The sequence below is a fragment of the Misgurnus anguillicaudatus genome, chromosome 24 (assembly GCF_027580225.2).
Source record: "Misgurnus anguillicaudatus chromosome 24, ASM2758022v2, whole genome shotgun sequence".
Taxonomy (NCBI): Eukaryota; Metazoa; Chordata; class Actinopteri; order Cypriniformes; family Cobitidae; genus Misgurnus; species Misgurnus anguillicaudatus.
In genome coordinates, this window is record NC_073360.2 from 22,938,679 (window position 1) to 22,956,602 (window position 17,924).

Sequence of the window (17,924 nt, forward strand, 5' to 3'; positions counted from 1 at the left end):
ACACAGTAATTGGAGAAAAAAGTGCAGCAGTTGTTTAACATAATTTAATACAAATATTTGACATGTAATTCTTATTAAAGCTACACTCCCAACATACACACCACCACCAAAGCTGTATTCAATTCTCAGCCCAGCCTACAACTGGAAACATTACAAGAACTTGCCATTATGTCACACACCACAGATTATAAATCTGTCTACAATCTATTGATAGAGTTGAAGGAAACCATTTTAAATGCCTGGGAACTGCCCAAGTTGCACTAACCACCTCCTTTAGGGACTTGGCTTATTTGTTTAACCCAGTGACTAAAGACTTCTGAAATTCTGGTAAGAACAGAAACAGCATGCAAGCCTGAAAAGCAGAAATATGGTTAACATTGATTACACCGACTGGTTCTGGTTTTCCTTTCTGGTAAAGGAAAATGGCCAAGTGAATTCATTTGAACTTTATCCTTTAAAAGTGAAGACAATGTGCCAGCAACATCAAGGCATTTATTAAAGAATTACAATTATAATTTGTACACATTTCAAAACATTTACTATGATTGGAAAAAAATAAATATGGTGCAGACTTGACAGCAATAAAAATACCACAAGCACACTTTGTATTTCTGTCACAACCTTTTTCTATGAATGGTTTGTTGAATAATAATGCATGGAAATTGTTTGTGAATGCAGTGAATTGTTTAAACATTTGGAAGCAACCCAATTTGCAACTTTAAAGGCTGATGGTTAAGAGATTCACCCGAACTCATGTTTACTGAATTCACACAAAAATAATTCATATAAAGGGGACAAATAATACACTTATAACACCCTCAATATACACAGATCCTAATATCATGTAAAAATACATGACTGTGCCACTTTATGCTGATTGGCCTTACTTGGTTATATAAGGGGTGTAGGCGTGCGCATTTCTACACACAGCCCATGTGACAAGAATGCAACTGATATTTAAAACTAACAGAGTCTGTGTCCTGTTTGATTCCCAACATGCAAGCTCAACATCTGCCTGAGTTCTGCCTATTCACTGACACATGAACTAGACACACATTATAAATACATCACCTGATCCAAACACAATAAGGATTTCAGGCAACATCTGGAGAGATTAGTAAACTTAAAAGACAATTTACAGTATTTACAGTAATTCTGAAAAAAACTTGTAATCCTGCATAATTCATTGATGATGTAGCAGTCCCTTAGGCTTGTGTCAATGCTGCATAGCAACAGCAACAGTCCAATGTATGATGATGACAATATGGATTATAGCACATTGATGTAACATTGATGTGTCAGCTTCACCCTAAATAACAACTGTTTATGTGTTTCAGAGTCATATTACACATAAATATTTGTCTTTTAGACAAAAGAGTTCTTTTCAATGATATAAAATCCCTGATTTAAACATGAACTCAACTTTAGATAAAACCAAAAAACATAACACACAAAAATATAAGGCATGTCACATATGTACAGTTAAAAACCTGTTTAAAAATGTAAAAAAAACTTTTTATAAGATGAGTCTCATTTAGTCAAGCAAAAGTAGCTATGACACCGATGTGGTGGGGGACTGGACAGGCTGGAGGAATTCTGAAGTGAAAACAGCTTCCGCATATTCCTCACAAACATCCTGGAATTCTGCAGCTACTTCAGTAAGAGCCTCATCCATCAGTTCTTCTGCCAGACTAAGAGAAACAACGAAAGAGAGAATTAGTGTCACACAGCACTTACTCTTTACTTTATAAAAATGGTTTACCTCAAAAGTAAACTTGAAACAGATTTGCTATTCAATAGTTCACATGATGTGTATTTATATTAAAGGTGCCAAAGAATGCATTGAAATAATATGTACAATTGTTCCCTGATATCTACATAGAAGGTATGCTATGGTCTATTATTACCTTATTTGAAAGCGTCATGAATAATAATGTTAAGCTCTGTTGTGATTGATTTTCCTAGAGCAGGTCAGTTCAGTAGCTTTGTGTGTGTGTGTGTGTAAACAGACCTCATGTTTAAAGAGACACGCCACTTTTTTGGAAAATAGCCTTATTTTCCAGCTCCTCTAGAGTTAAACATAAGATTTTTATAGTTTTGGAATCCATTCAGCTGATCTCCGGGTCTGGCGGTAGCACTTTTAGCATAGCTTAGCATAATCCATTGAATCTGATTAGACCATTAGCATCACGCAAAAAAATGACCATAGTTTCGAAATTTTTCCTATTTAAAACTTGACTCTTCTGTAGTTACATCGTGTACTAAGACCGACGTAAAATTATAAGTTGTGATTTTCTAGGCAGATATGGCTAGGAACTATCCTCTCATTCTGGCGTAATAATCAAGGACTTTGCTGCCGTTACATGGCTGCAGAAGGCACAATGATATTACGCAGTGCCCGAAAAAAGTCCCCTGTTATTGAAAATTACCAAAGGGACTATTTTCGGGCACTGCGTAAAATCATTGTCCATGATACGGCAGCAAAGTCCTTGATCATTACGCCAGAATGAGAGTATTAGGGATGCACCGAAATGAAAATTGTTGGCCGAAACTGAAAAAAAGGAAACCAAGGCCGAAAAACCGAAACACCGAAAGAAATTATGCCAATTATTAGTACCATTTCATTTATGGCTATGACTGTGTACTAACTTACTTTACTAAGGGTGTGATGGATCACAATGCAATTTTTGAGGCACGGATCGGATTATTTTTCCGAAAAGTGGTGGGAAAAATAAATAACTTACAAACATTTATACAAATAAAAAACAAAGCTGCACATTAATAAGGTCTGAAAATAGCATTAGGTACAGAAATCATATTAAATGAATCAATCTTTATTGTATAAATTAAATATTATTATTATTTTTTTTAGAGCTACAGAAGTAATTTTCTCTTTGTCTTGGGTTGTCTGATTAACATTAATGACACAGACTTAACTCTCTTTAAGACCAAATTAGCACAGACTTGTTTCTGACTGTAATCTATACATACACTTAAAACATAAACAAATGTTTTTATAAGAAAAAGAATATTTTGGAGATCATTTAGTTTGTATGTGCCCTGTCAAGAGATTTTATGTTTGTTTGCTTTTTTGAAACTCGTGTCTCCATGTATGCACTACTGAGGGCACTTAAACGCGCGTGCACAAACAGATGGAGGGCGAATTCCAAACAGCGCAGCAAACAGTTGCTCCGCATGTGCGTCTGCGTACAGAATGCTGGTCACTTTAGCGCCTTTTTGCGGTTAAATTGTTTAAAATTTAACACTTGAATGTTAAAATTTGCAAGCCTTTGAAACACGTGCAAATTATAAACTTTCCCTACTTAAATTTGCGTATTCATCCGCGAATTACATGCGAGGTGATCCGTAGCCTACTGATTCACAACCTTGGGAGCTAGGGAACAAATTGAGACACAGGAATGGCCTACTGAAATAAGTCCACACCGCAGACATGTTGCTTCAGACAAGCACGTGCAGGTCACGGTTTACATCATCACAACATTTCGGCCGTATAGTTTCGGTGATAAAAGTCTTTTGGCCGAAAATGGCCCAAAAGAGCATTTTCGGTTTTCGACCGAAAGACTTTTATGGAAAAATTTCGGCGGCCGAATATTCGGCGCATCCCTAGATAGTATAGTTCCTAGCCATATCGGCCTATAAAACACAACTTTTAATTTTCCGTCAGTCTTAGTACACTTAGTCCCTTTAAGCCTGTATCAGATGAAGATACAGATTTTGAGGAATAATCAATTTTTTGAAGATTGGAAATGGACGTTTCTGAGTGGTAAGTTTGTGTTTTTTTAACAAAATGCAACTGTAACGTCAATAGTAGAACCTTAGCCTAAACGCTAGCATATATCATTACCTAGCATATAGCGCTAACTCAGCAGTCACAATTCTGTAACAACATTGTACTTAATTTAATGTGTAATGTAAGGTTAAATTACATCTCAACTGTAACATTACAGTCGGTGTTATGTTGAGATTGGCCTGTTTTCCAGCAGTCGTTTGTTTGCATGCACAAGGTTTAAGAAGGAGGAAACAATCATGTTTGTGGCTCACCATATGTCATTACCATGTACAGAGCTGTTATTATTCATCTATGCCAAGAAAAATACAGTTTAACATTCTACCGCACCTTTAATTATCTTTTTTTTGCCATTTGACAACCCATCATCATAAAATGCATGTCAAATATCTATAAAGATTCTTTAGTCTTTAATTCAATCAGCTCCAATGCATTAGAAACCTTCCTCTTTTTTGCACTTCAGAATTGGTTTCCTGTGTCTGTGACAGGACAAGAATACCCATGATGCCAAGCTTATCTCAATTCATACCAACTCTAAATCCCTCCTTTGAGGCAGAATTACACTCCCTCTGTGTAAAAAGCAAAGCCATCCACAGTCCAGTCAATTTCTGCTCACTCCAGGCACTGACCGCCTCTAAGGCTTTCATTACCCACAATGCACTGCAGACTGACAGGTGCCCGCACCCATTCCCAGCAGCAGCGCTAATTGTCCTGACATTTCACATCTTCTCTATTTCTCTAGAATAATAACCATCTCAATGGTGCAACACTGACCTCTGCAAACATATAACCAGTGTCTTATTTGTGCATAACTCAACCCTCCAGGTTCATTTCTCTAAACGGTAAACATTTTCGATTCTTCTCGCCACCCACACAGCCCATAGCGAGACGATCAAGTCTAACAAAACCAGACCTCATGATCACAGGAGGTTCTCTGTTCCTCTTCCCACTCTTAAAGGTGTACTGTCTGTGGAGGGGGTGATAATATCAATCGTACTGCACCAACTTAAAAATTCCCTTAAGTATGCTAATGGCAGGGTGGGCGTGCGCGAGTGCCAGCAGAACAACAAAGACGCTTATTTGCACCGAGCACGCTCCGCATTAGCACCTTTCGAAAAACACAGCTAATATTTACATTTAAAATGGCAACGTGCGCACGGATCGTTACAGCCGCGAGGCAGTAAACAATATCAACTCCTACTCACTCGCTTTGAGAATCGTGGTGGGACTCATGACTAATCTGTTATTGCTGGTGGTGAAATAGAAAAGCTTTAGTTTTACTATCTATACAACCATAATGGTGTCTCGAGCACAAGCAAAATCAATGAAAATATGGCAGGGAATTCTAAAGCGTTAGGAGCTGAATGAATGAGAGCTAATTAGGATGTGATATCCGTGGATCAATACAGAGGCAAAACGCATTCACTTGTGAACAATTCAGGTATTGTCAACCAAATTCACAATTATAACCAAACTGAAGAACTAGCTGTTAATGATGTGAAATCGCCCTTAAAGGGATAGTTCATCCAAAAATGAAAATTATGTCATCATTTTCTCACCTTCATGTTGTTACAAACCTGTATAAATTTCTTTGTTCTAATGAACACGAAAGAAGATATTTTGAGGAATGTTTGTATCCAAACTGATCATGAGCCGCATTCACTTCCATAGTAGGAGAAGAGAATACTATGGAAGTGAATGGACATTCCTCAAAATATCTCCTTTCGTGTTCATCAGAACAAAGAAATGTATACAGGTTTGTTACAACATGAAGGTGAGTAAATGATGACAGAATTTTATTTTTGGGGTGAACTTTCCCTTTAACTGAAAGCGCATTTGTGTCTTTATTTCTGGTACATCACCAGTAGTAACTCTCTATTCCTACATCACACTGTTAAAGGAATAGTCTACTCATTTTCAATATTAAAATATGTTATTACCTTAACTAAGAATTGTTGATACATCCCTCTATCATCTGTGTGCGTGCACGTAAGCGCCCGAGCGCGCTGCAACGCTTCGATAGCATTTAGCTTAGCCCCATTCATTCAATGGTACCAATCAGAGATAAAGTTAGAAGTGACCAAACACATCAACGTTTTTCCTATTTAAGACGAGTAGTTATACGAGCAAGTTTGGTGGTACAAAATAAAACGTAGCGATTTTCTAAGCAGATTTAAAAGAGGAACTATATTTTATGGCGTAATAGCACTTTTGGGAGTACTTCGACTCGGCGCAGCAACACCCTCCCTCTCCCATTATGAGAGTGAGAAGGGGAGCGGACCCTTCAGGCGAGTCGAAGCAATCCCAAAAGTGCCACCACGCCACAAAATATAGTTCCTCTTTTAAATCCGCTTAGAAAAGCGCTACGTTTTATTTTGTACCACCAAACTTGCTCGTATAACTACTCGTCTTAAATAGGAAAAACGTTGATGTGTTTGGTCACTTCTAACTTTATCTCTAAATGGTACCATTGAATGAATGGGGCTAAGCAAAATGCTATCGAAGCGTCGCAGCGCGCTCCAGCGCTTACGTGCACGCACACAGATGATAGAGGCATGTATCAACAATTCTTAGTTAAGGTAATAACATATTTTAATATTGAAAATGAGTAGACTATTCCTTTAAATAACCACAGTGATTTCAGTTGGCTTCCTATTGTGATTGCTAAACTCGTTAGATATTAAGGGATGTTCTGTTTCACTCCTAATGCGGTAAAATAAATCAAGAGTAACATTATCAGACTCCAACCTGTCTGCTATGACCCAGGGGTTGAAGTTTCCCACAGCGTCATGCGAGACGAGCTGCAGGAAGGCATCATGGTTCTTCCTGTATTTCTGAATGTTCCTCTGCATGCTGGGCGGCACACTTAGATGAACTCCTCCTGTCCTCTTCACTTCTGCTGTGACTGCATGACCAGGGTCATTTGGTGAAGACTCCTCATCCAGCATTGATGTATCTGACACAGCCCTGTAAATAAAGTCATTTTTAATAAAACGGTTATAATCGCTCATAAGGTAGACCATTGTTAAACACAACTGATAAAATGTGTAGCCTGAGTGTTTGCCAAATGAATAAACGTTAGAGAAAAGCTTGGTGTTTTATATTGGTGTTCCTCAATTGGTTGAGAATATATCTTCAAGTAGTGTATTCTGGGGAACCTGTCCTATAGCAAGGGTAGGGCACAAAATAGAAAATGCACATCTTGAGCCCCTTTCACACACAGATTCTGGAAAATACAAGGATTATAGCTGTGTCCCAATTCAAGGGCTGTGACCTTCTAAGGATGATGTGACCTTAAAAGGCGAGCACTCGGTCTTTGAAGGTGGTAGCCTCTGAAGTAATTTACGTCGACTTGTATATAAATAAATATGGAACCAGAATTTTTGTAATTTATTTTAGAAAATATGACACGTTGATGTAGATTAAACTAATCAAGAGTATATCAAATTAATCAACCTTAAAGGAACACGCCCACATTTTGGGAATTTAGCTTATTCACCGTATCCCCCAGAGTTAGATAAGTCCATACATACCTCTCTCATCTCCGTGCGTGCTGTAACTCTGTCTGACGCAGCCCCCGCTAGCTTAGCTTAGCACAAAGACTGGAAATGCATGGCTCCAGCTAGTATACTGCTCCCAATAAGTGACAAAATAACGCGATCATTTTCCTATTTATGTGTTGTGATTTGTATAGTCAAACCGTGTACAAATAACAAGGTGATATGAGACACAGCGATCTTTTAACAGTATACATACTGAGAACTATATTCTCTGAAGACGAAGCACTGCCGCATGGACGGAGTGATTTGCACAACTCTGACCGAATTCTCTGCTCCTCACCAGGGGCTTCTCGTGTGCTGCGAGCAGATCACTCCGCCCATGCGGCAGTGCTTCGTCTTCAGAGAATATAGTTCTCAGTATGTATACTGTTAAAAGATCGCTGTGTCTCATATCACCTTGTTATTTGTACACGGTTTGACTATACAAATCACAACACATAAATAGGAAAATGATCGCGTTATTTTGTCACTTATTGGGAGCAGTATACTAGCTGGAGCCATGCATTTCCAGTCTTTGTGCTAAGCTAAGCTAGCGGGGGCTGCGTCAGACAGAGTTACAGCACGCACGGAGATGAGAGAGGTATGTATGGACTTATCTAACTCTGGGGGATACGGTGAATAAGCTAAATTCCCAAAATGTGGGCGTGTTCCTTTAAAAATACACAACATAAACAGAATAATATTAATACAAAATATAAACTTACAATACTAAATCAGTGACAAGAAATTTTTTTCTGCTAAATACACACTTTTATTTAATAAAGGTTTAATTGTTTATTTTAAAATATTCAGCCATTATATTCAGCAGTTACAGGCATGCAATGCATCTTGGGATAGCCTATGCTGTAAAGGATCCATTCGTTCTATCCTTAACAGCACGGAGAAATAAGGACGCATTTTGAGGCTTCATTTTAAGCATCCTTCGAATTGGGATGGCCTTACTAGCCTTAAGTCATGCTGCTGTGATGCAATCGGTCTTAGAATAAATCCTTAGAAGTTCGCAGCCTTAGAAATTGGGAAGGCTAATGTGTCCGATATTGAACCAAAATCATACGATCCCGGAACATTCACACTTACAGTGATTTTCTGGAATCTGTGCATGCGTTCGCACATCCCATAAAGATCCCGCAATAGACCACTGACATGACAAGTAATGTAATTGGGTGATTCTCGCTAAATTAGACTCATGAGGTGTCATGAAACATTTGGATAAAAAAAGTAAATGCAAAGTAAGAGTATCAAATAAGAAGCATACAGTTACAAACATCTCTTCATGTACTATTTTGAACATGATTTCTAATGACATCATACAAACCAATTTTGTTGTTTTTTCCACATTTTCATTACCGCAATGTGTCCATGACTGGATTTGGCTTCTTTGACATGGAAATATTTATAATTAAAAAATCTAAAAAATAAAAAGCTTCAGTGCATGTTATACTATAAACATTTACAGTAAAGACACATGTGGTATTTGGGTGATCATTGGTAAATGTAGAGACAATAATAAGCAATATAAATGTGTCCAAGATCAATTTTCCTCATCCTCCGCAACAAGCCCTCAAGGAACTAACATTTTAAAAAAAAATGTTGGAAAGGACATAATTGTCTGTGACACTCAAGATGGCTACCAGGTAAGCAGTTCTTATTTTTTCTCCCAGATAAAAGTTTAAATTTTGTTTGTCATAGTACCTAGACAATTTTTTAGTTCTCATTACCGAAACATGAGTTTGTAAATGCATATATTTAATGTAAAATCATGTTGATGATATTTTTGTATAATGATAATCTAAAAAATTTAAATAATTCTATATTTATAATTCTAAATATCTGCTAAAATAGAAAAACAGAATGAAACAGCATTTTGTTCAATTACCAAAGCAGGTAACGGTCTAATCTCTCCATACATCAGATGTCTATATCACCTCCTAATAAGAAAATTATTCAAAGTAAGGCAGCACTGATCTAAACACAATCACAACAAATTAATACTCTCAATTAACATCATGATTTGTAAATGAGGCTAAATCTGCACTGCTAAATAGGACTAAAAATGGTTTACTGGCTCGTAATCATAGGGGAACCATTTTAAGTGCCATATAGCACCTATGTAGAACCATATTGTGCTATATCACCCCTGGATGGTTCTTCGTAAGTGCTTAATAGGTGATAGCACTAAAATGGTTCGACCTACGATTACAAGCTTTTAGTCCCATTTAGCACTTTTTTTAAGAGTGTGGAATTAAAAGCATTCCTGTAAACCACTCACACAGTTCCTGGAAAGAAAAATCCTGCACGTATCCTAAAAGCACCAAGGTTCATCACATTTAAAGGCCCTTTAAGTTAATCAGCACATCACAAGCACTTACCATATTTAGCACATGAAACGCAACAGAAGCACATTCACTAAAACACACCTCACACTCCATTTCCGAACAAGACTGCACTGGATATTGGACACAAGCTTAGACTAGACACTTAGGGGTGGTTTCCCAGACAGGAATTATCTTAAGCCAGGACTAGACTTTAGTTTCATTAGGAAATATAACTAGTTTTAACAAACATGCATTACTAAAAACATTACTTCTGTGCATTTTGAGGCAAAACAAAGGGCATTGATTTATTTTTTAAGATATGTCAGTGTAAGATGTTTTCAGTTTGGACAGCTCTAACATTTATTTTAGTCTAGGACTAGTCTAATCCCTGTCCAGGAAACCACCCCTTTTTGCTCAAGACCGCCAAAAGCATACAAGGGCCATTTATTCTCTAATGGAACATTATGGGGGCCAGCGCTGCTTTTGTGCAATCACTTCCCCTTTACTGTTCCCACAAGGCGACCGCTTTGTCCTGCTAATAGAAAACTGTTTCGGCTAACAGCTACAGGTACGTTTCAGACTGTAGCACTCTCTGCAGAAGTGTGAAATTCATTGTAACCAATAAAATATCATCCAAGTTTTCAAGTGGCTGCACAATGCAAGGAAAAAAATTGAAGGCGGCAAGAACCTGTGGAAAGGACGGTCAAGGTAATCGTTTAATTTAGGAATGCAAATGAGGAGGTGGAGATTCGGTTAATTTGGTTCTAAAACAAGTAAGGTCATACGAGGCGCTGAAAGAAATAATGTCACAGATCTAGGTGACATAGACGTGTATTTAATCAAATGCCAAAGGCTTTCTTTTTAATGTAAAAACATGCCTATTTCCCCACTACAAGTCGTCACATTTTTCTTGCACTTTATACCAGCTCCAGCAGTCACAAGTAGAAAACAAACTCTCAGAGCTCAACATGAAAATTAAATGAGACACTACGCTGTGCATGCAATCCAATATGTCTCGGAGATGGCAGGGTGAGACCCAATAAGCAAAGACGCCAGATTTCAAATCACATACTTCCAGTGATTCTTCGCCAACCGAGCAACTGCCATTGAGATGAGATCTTCCCATTATAGACCTCCTTGATCGGTAGTGATACGAAGAGAGGCAGCAGCTATAAGCTTGAGCAGACACAGACACGCGTGATCACCAGTGGATGAGATTCTGGATGACCACAGCTATTAATATTCAGAAGAGCAGAGATCAAGAATGAATTAATGTAGGCACCACACATGTACTTCCGTGCACAAAAAAATAAATAAAAATAAATAAAAAAAATCGCCAAACCGTTTAACGGATTTTGCAAAAAAAAAAAAACGGTATTACTGAATAACCTGATTATTCATGTTTATGTATATATATTTTTTATTTAAATATTTTACATTTATATTATTATTAATATAATATTTTTAAAAAATAATATTAAAATAATAGACATAATATACAAATAATAAAATAATATCATTTTATTATTTTATAATATTAAAAAAATCTATATATAGTATTTAAAATGTTTTAATTCCGATAAAATTGTATAAAATCATACCTATTATATAATATATCCACTAGAATCAGCTATGGTTCTCTCTCAAGGTTTTTTCCCTCCTAGGACTTTTCCCTCCTGACTAAAAAAAGCTGGGAGTTTTTTTCTCCTAGGGGTTTTTTTCAACCCATGGGGAGTCAGCTGACATTGGCTTAACTTAGCACCCTCTTCTATACATTACTTTATTACTACGCTCGCTAATACGGTTTAATCGTAGCCGCTGTATTCTTCTGCTTATGTTGTCCATTGATTTTTCTGTGTTTTCTCCTGCATCTATTAATGTGAAGCTGCTTTAAAACAATTAAATAATTTTGAAAAGCGCTATATAAAAAAAATGAAATTAAATAAAGCAAATTTTAAACAAAGGTATTAGATAAACGTATAATAAATTAGGGCTGTGTAATTAATAGTTTTTTTTTTATTCAATTTCGATTTTTGCACATTTCGATTGCAAAAACAAGATAATCAAGGTCATTCGATTAGTATGCTGCATTCTGTTTCTGTTATTTTTTTTTGATACAAATCCTCTCTCTCTTTCTCACATGAGCACACGCTCTTGCATCCGTCCGAACACAAAGTAGTATAGACGGTTTCATCGGATGCACGTGATACACGTCTGAATCCAAACCTTACTTCCGGTTTCGTTGTTTTAAGGTCTGACTACACTCTAAAAAATGCTGGGTTGTTTTTAACCCAGAGCTGGGTCACTATTGGACAGAACACATTGCCGGGTTAAAATGACCCAACTGCTGAGTTGTTTTAATCACATCACTTTTATGCGATTTATTTAGTGTTTTCATCATAGTTCATGCGCATGTTTTCTTTTCGGAAAAGAAATGTATCTGACTTAATTGAGTGCGTACATTTTATTTATTCACATTTTTAGAATTTATGCACATCTTGGCGTTTCCAGCATTTTTTATGTGATACTCCATACTAGGTGGATGGAAACATAGCTATTGTGCCATGAACGTACTACACCATTGGATCTTACACTACATGTAATACGCTCCCTTAAACTAGATCAGATTCAGATTTACAACCTTTTGAAGAGTGATAGCTGATGATCTGTGACCGCACAGAACTTATGGGCACGGGGGGTCTCCATAGAAAGAGTATCCAGCACATCTGAGACTGTCTCTGATCCCCACTGCTCATTTAAAGCTCAAAGACATCAGTGGAGAGCCCATGGAGAGGTGTGTCTTCAGTCTGATCCTGATTCTCTGTTCTCTAACCTTTCATGTCATAACTCCATCCCTCTTTTTCTTTCTCCCTGTCCACATGCTTATTTCAATCAGGTCTTTTTGCAGTAACATTGCTGCTGGTGATGGCCTCTCACCAGAGGCCAATAGTTTAATCATTTTTTATTAGCTAGTAATTTCTAGGTTGAAAAAGAGTTTTTACTTAATTTTGTAGCTTTGTATTTGCAATAAAGTGTATGTATACAATGTTAGCTGCCATATCAGCACGGCAGAGATCCATGTCTCCCCTCGTCTTTTAGAAACTGAAACATTTAAATTTTCCACAAGGTATTTGTTCCAGAGGCCAGATTTGTCACAAGCCAGACCGATAAACAAGCACAGAAGTTAACTTCAGGCCAGGCACGCAACCGATTAAACCGGCTCTTTGAATAAAGATAACACATTCTTTATAACCAGTCTAGCTAAATTTCTACTTGCTTTGTGCGTTACGATTGCATCTGCTGTTGTTTCCTTGCTTTCTTGTCAGGTGATCAGAGATTAGACAACAAATAAGAAACTCGATGTGCCAATATATCTGGACTCAATCCTAAAATCACCTTCTAAGAGTTTGCTCTACACTGATGCATAGTCACCAGACTCCACCCCCTCCAGGGGCATATTTTATACAGATATAAACTTTAACTGGATTCTCATCATAAATCCTCCATTAGGCCTTGGCCTTTAGCTGCTGTACTAAAAGCTGTAGTCATTACCATAATGTTTTGAATAATTCATTTTCATGAGTTTTATCTTTCTCTTTCACATCCACCCAATAATCATCCATTCTGATGTGAATAAGCCACAAAATATGGACGTAAAACCCTCAATGAGAGTTTGATTGAGCCATTAGGACGATTCTAAATGACCAATGCAATGGATAACCGTAGCACAAGCAGAGAATTAATGATGGAGGATGAGAAAATGAGTCACAGATTGTCATTAAGGGAGATGATTGGATAAACTGTAACCAGGGTCCAAGATCTCGAGAGAGCAGCAATTGCTAATCTGTAATCACATTTAGCAAGCAGTGCGCTTCAAAAACTGCCTTTGGATGAATTAGTCCAGTAAAACCAAAAAGTTGTAGTTACAGCCATGTCCCACGTCAAGGAAATAAAATATCACATTAGTCACACCAGCTGGCAACTTTTCCACAGCATATGAGTATCCTGAATGATGTAAAAACTTTCTGGTCTACACATATGCTGTCTGAAACCACCTGCTTCCATACTATAGTAGGCGAAAAGCAGTAGACGAGATGGGTAGTATGTTCGAATTCATAGTATTCGAAAAACAGCAGGCAAAAAGTACCCGAATGACCTATTCTTCCGGCAAGATCCTTTATTGGACACTTTACTATCCCATGAGCCTTGAAGAAACAGAGGCATTGTTTTATTAAAAAAATGTCTGAAAGTGTTAACGCTGCTCTATTCAAATGCAAACAGATTAAACGGCTGTCCTTTGTGGTTAAATTGCGCTTGTTTTTCGTTTCCAGTTAACAACTAACTTGTTGTTATAATGACGTATGTCACAAGATGTATCAACATGGCAGATGTAGTACGTCCGAATTCATTCAAACTATATTTATACTATATTGGACCTACGGTTTTAACGGTCAGTGAGTCGGTACATCATCTAATTCTGTCGCTGTGTGTCGCTCGTCTTTTTCAAAGAGGTTGTTAGGAAGCGTTTCTAAATCTGGTTGTCATAAACAAATCGGTAACGTCCACTCTGATGAAAGAAGGATGATGTAAACTCCACTGCCTCCCTCTCATTGGTAGTCGCAACAAAGTCGCTCATCATTTGCATAAAGTTAAACTTTTCTCAACTTTGTTGCGCGACTGCACACGCCTCATTCGGTCTCCAATGGTCACTGTCGCTTGTGTCGGCGGAAGTCAGCAAGCTTCTATTGAAATCAATGAGATTGCGTCTCTGCTAGTCACTGCTAATGTGAATGAGGCTTAAGGGCCAATCCCATTTCTCTGTCTTACCCCTTCCCCTTACCCCTACCCCTTAGTTTTGCACGTTCACGTGAGAGTAAGGGCTATCCCAATTCTCGTTTTGATCAAGGGGTAGGGCTAAGGGCAAGTGGTAGATACCCCTTAAAACCAAGAATTTCCGCGAGCTTACTTGAAACCAAGGGGTACCCAGAATACACTGTGCAACCGGCAAAAATGGCGGCCAGAGCGTCCAGAGAGTCCCATAAATGTAAGTATTTTCGGCTTAATAATTAATTTAAAAATTACTAACGTCTTGTTTTGTGCTCTACACAGTCCTGTTCATATATATTTTAATTATGTTCTTAATTTAAATGTTTTAAAATTTCGCTAGTTTGCTACGCTAACGTTACGTTGCTGATTTGCACAACATTCCCGTATTTGCTGATTTGCACAACATTCCCGTATTTCTCTAACTAGCCATGAATGGACTGCATGCTTGTCTACAGTTTTAACTAAATTCCATTAACGTTAGCAGCGAATTTCGTTTGATATCAGTGCATAACACTACTTGCTTTGGAGACATCGGTACGTGCTTTACGTACCGTCCTGTATCACACAGGGACGCCAGAAGAAACTCGGCGGCTGATTCACTTTCGCTTACACTTGAGCCGTTTCTCAATATGCGTTCTTGTCTGTACTTGCGTTCTTGTGGACTTGTGAAACGTCATCAGTCGCGGCCCAAGTACTGTTCCAATTCAAAGTTCGCATTAAGCCCAAGTTCACATAAAATCCCCGGTGTTCTTGATCCGCCCATTTTATCGAGGATGCATCAGAGGAGACTTGTGTGGACTTATGACAGCGAAGTTTCCCAGAATGCATTTCGCGTCAGAAGTTCGTTCTTCCAAGTCTGAACTTGCAAGTTCGAACTACGAAGGACACAAGTCCGAGTTTGGCGTACTTGGTATTGAGAAACGGCTTTGCACTCGGCATCTTGGAAGTTTGTGATCAACATTTGTCGCGTCTGGTGATGTTGCAGCCAGCAAACAACGATGTATGATGACGTAACCGTAACCAAGCGGTGTCTCATTTCATAGGGGTATGTTTTCACCCCTAGCGCTTAACACTTGGTTTTGAGGGACAAGGGCTAGGGGTAAGACGAAGTGGTAGGGGAAGGGGAAGGGGTAAGACAGAGAAATGGGATTGGCCCTTAAGTCTTTTACTTACACTCCACTGCTCATTTTCCAGCTCCCCTTAAGTGAAACATTTCATTTTTACAGTTTTATGCTGCGTTCACACCAGCCGCGGTAGAGGCATCAAGCGTGAGTGATTTCAATGTTAGGTCAATGTAAAGACGCGTTTACATGCGTTTAGAGGTCTCGCTGCGCGAATGAGGCGTTTAGTGTGGTGCGGTAGACGCACTGAAATGCACTTCATTTTTTAATGACCTTAAAAAAATCTGAACTTATGGCGGAAAACAGCGGCACGTTAACCAATCAGTCCAGGAGCTTGTTCTAGCAGTGACGTGATTACAGAAAGCGAGTGGAGTCGCAGAAGCTCCTCCCATGATGCGAATTTCTGCGTGAATGTCTCAATGACTAGAATTTCACGCGCAAATGAAGCAAGTAAACTCAAAATGTTCAAGCGTCCAACTATGCGCGAATACCACGTTTTTGCCGCCTCTACTGCATTTGTTGTGAATGCAGCATTAGAATCCATTCAGGATTATAAAAATAGTCCCCTTGGTAACTTTCAATAGCAGGGGACTATTTTCAGGTCACTAATGTTGATGATTTGAAGTGCATTGTTAGTTGCTTTTAATAAAAGGCATCCAATACATGGTTCCTTACTAACTAACAACATCTTAACAATACTTAATTTTCATCAAATTAATCATTGATTTTCAATTAAAATATTTGATTCAAACAATTCAATTACAAAAACAAAATAAAGTAAAAAAAATGTGTGCGATTAAAAAATGAATTGCATGCTGCTGGCCCGATATGTTTGTAAGGCACCACTGCTTTGACATGTGTAGCCTATTGCAACACTTACTTAAAAAAAAAGGTTAAATAAATGTGTTCAGAATACTTGTTAAATAATCGTCTTTATGATTTTGCCCATAATCGAGCAGCCCTACTTCATTTCAAGCACAATAGCTTGTATATGAAACTCTAGATTAGTGTTTTGTTTTCATTGGAATTCTCTGTTGGTTGACAGCCTGCATAGCTGATATACATTTGTGTATTTGATATATCCTCAATCCCTGCATTGACTATCAGACACAGAGCAGACTGGGATTTCCTCAGAAGGGATCTCAACTGTAGCCTCAGTCACTGCTCATGTTCCAACAAAGGCTTAGGAGAGACAGACGTGAGGTTTGTGGGTGCAGTGACATTTAAGAGCCAATGTTTTCACTGGATAAATCCAGTTCAAAGCAAGCATGACTCTCACAAGCCCATGCCATCCATGTTTGCCCAAATGTCTTTTGGGAGTGCACTGAAATATGAGGAGAAGAAAGAGAAGAAAGGCAGAGACGGGGACTATCCATTATTAAAAGACTAAATTGGGCCTAAAATGCTTTTTATCAAATGCTTAAGATATTAAAGAAGTCAAGTGAGTAGCATGTGCTCTGTTTGGAATGTAAACGCTGACCTAGTTTCACTCCCTCAGTTCATCAACAGTTTAACTTGTAACTCAAATGGCTGAGACATTAACGCAAATAAACTTGTGATTGCAGCCAAATCTACTTTCTGTCAATTCAGCCATGATGATTAATTATATTTATGTCTAGATATTAGAAATATTATTCTACAAGGATTACAGCATTTCGTCCTTTTAATCTGCAACGGTTCCAGATTGAAGTCTGTGCCGTTTCTTATTTCGACAAAGTGCATGAAACACGCTGCCAGAAAACAGAGCCAGTGAAGCATGGTGAGCGCTGACCTGAGACCAGTGAACAAACGCCCAACCCTCCAAGCACTGTACAATATCAATGCAGGCGGCAACTTCAGCCCATTGGCATCTGCTTCAGGGCTCTTCAATAATGATTAATCTCTATATAATAATCATCCATGTCTAATACTTCTAACTGCTATACGTTATAATTATACCTGCATGTTTCCTCTTCCTTGTATTTTTCTAGCCAGTATGGTAAAACAGATCTGCAAAATGCATTTTTTAAACATTATTTTTAACTAAGCACTACGCAGCAGACAGAATACATGCTGAAAAGGTTTGTATCTACTGCTGTAAGATCAGTCTAATACCCTGAGATTAGACATGAGATGTGCGCTTTGATGTTTGTAGACATTGTGCTCCTACGCTGAGAGCGAGTGAGAGGGCGCGGAGGCTGGCAGTTTACTCTGCATTCACACAGAGCTCAAGGACCTCATTGTGGAGTGAGACCGATGAAGAAAAAGCATTTTAATTTCCTAATGTATCTGTTGAACCTGTTCCACTATATTT

At 38.1% G+C, this 17,924-nt stretch overlaps 1 protein-coding gene across 2 annotated transcripts in view; it reads right to left on the bottom strand.

Annotated features, from left to right (window-relative positions):
- Positions 1-478: 478 nt before the first annotated feature.
- kiaa0753 (KIAA0753 ortholog) overlaps positions 479-17,924 on the bottom strand; it is a 29,369-nt gene continuing 11,923 nt past the window's right edge. For both annotated transcript variants that reach the window (XM_073862718.1, XM_073862717.1), the window contains exons 17-18: positions 6,557-6,775; positions 479-1,691 (exon numbers count right to left, since the gene is read on the bottom strand). In XM_073862718.1, coding sequence (XP_073718819.1) covers positions 1,553-1,691; positions 6,557-6,775 — 358 coding nt within the window. In that variant the 3' untranslated portion in view covers positions 479-1,552. The remainder of the gene's footprint in view (positions 1,692-6,556; positions 6,776-17,924) is intronic.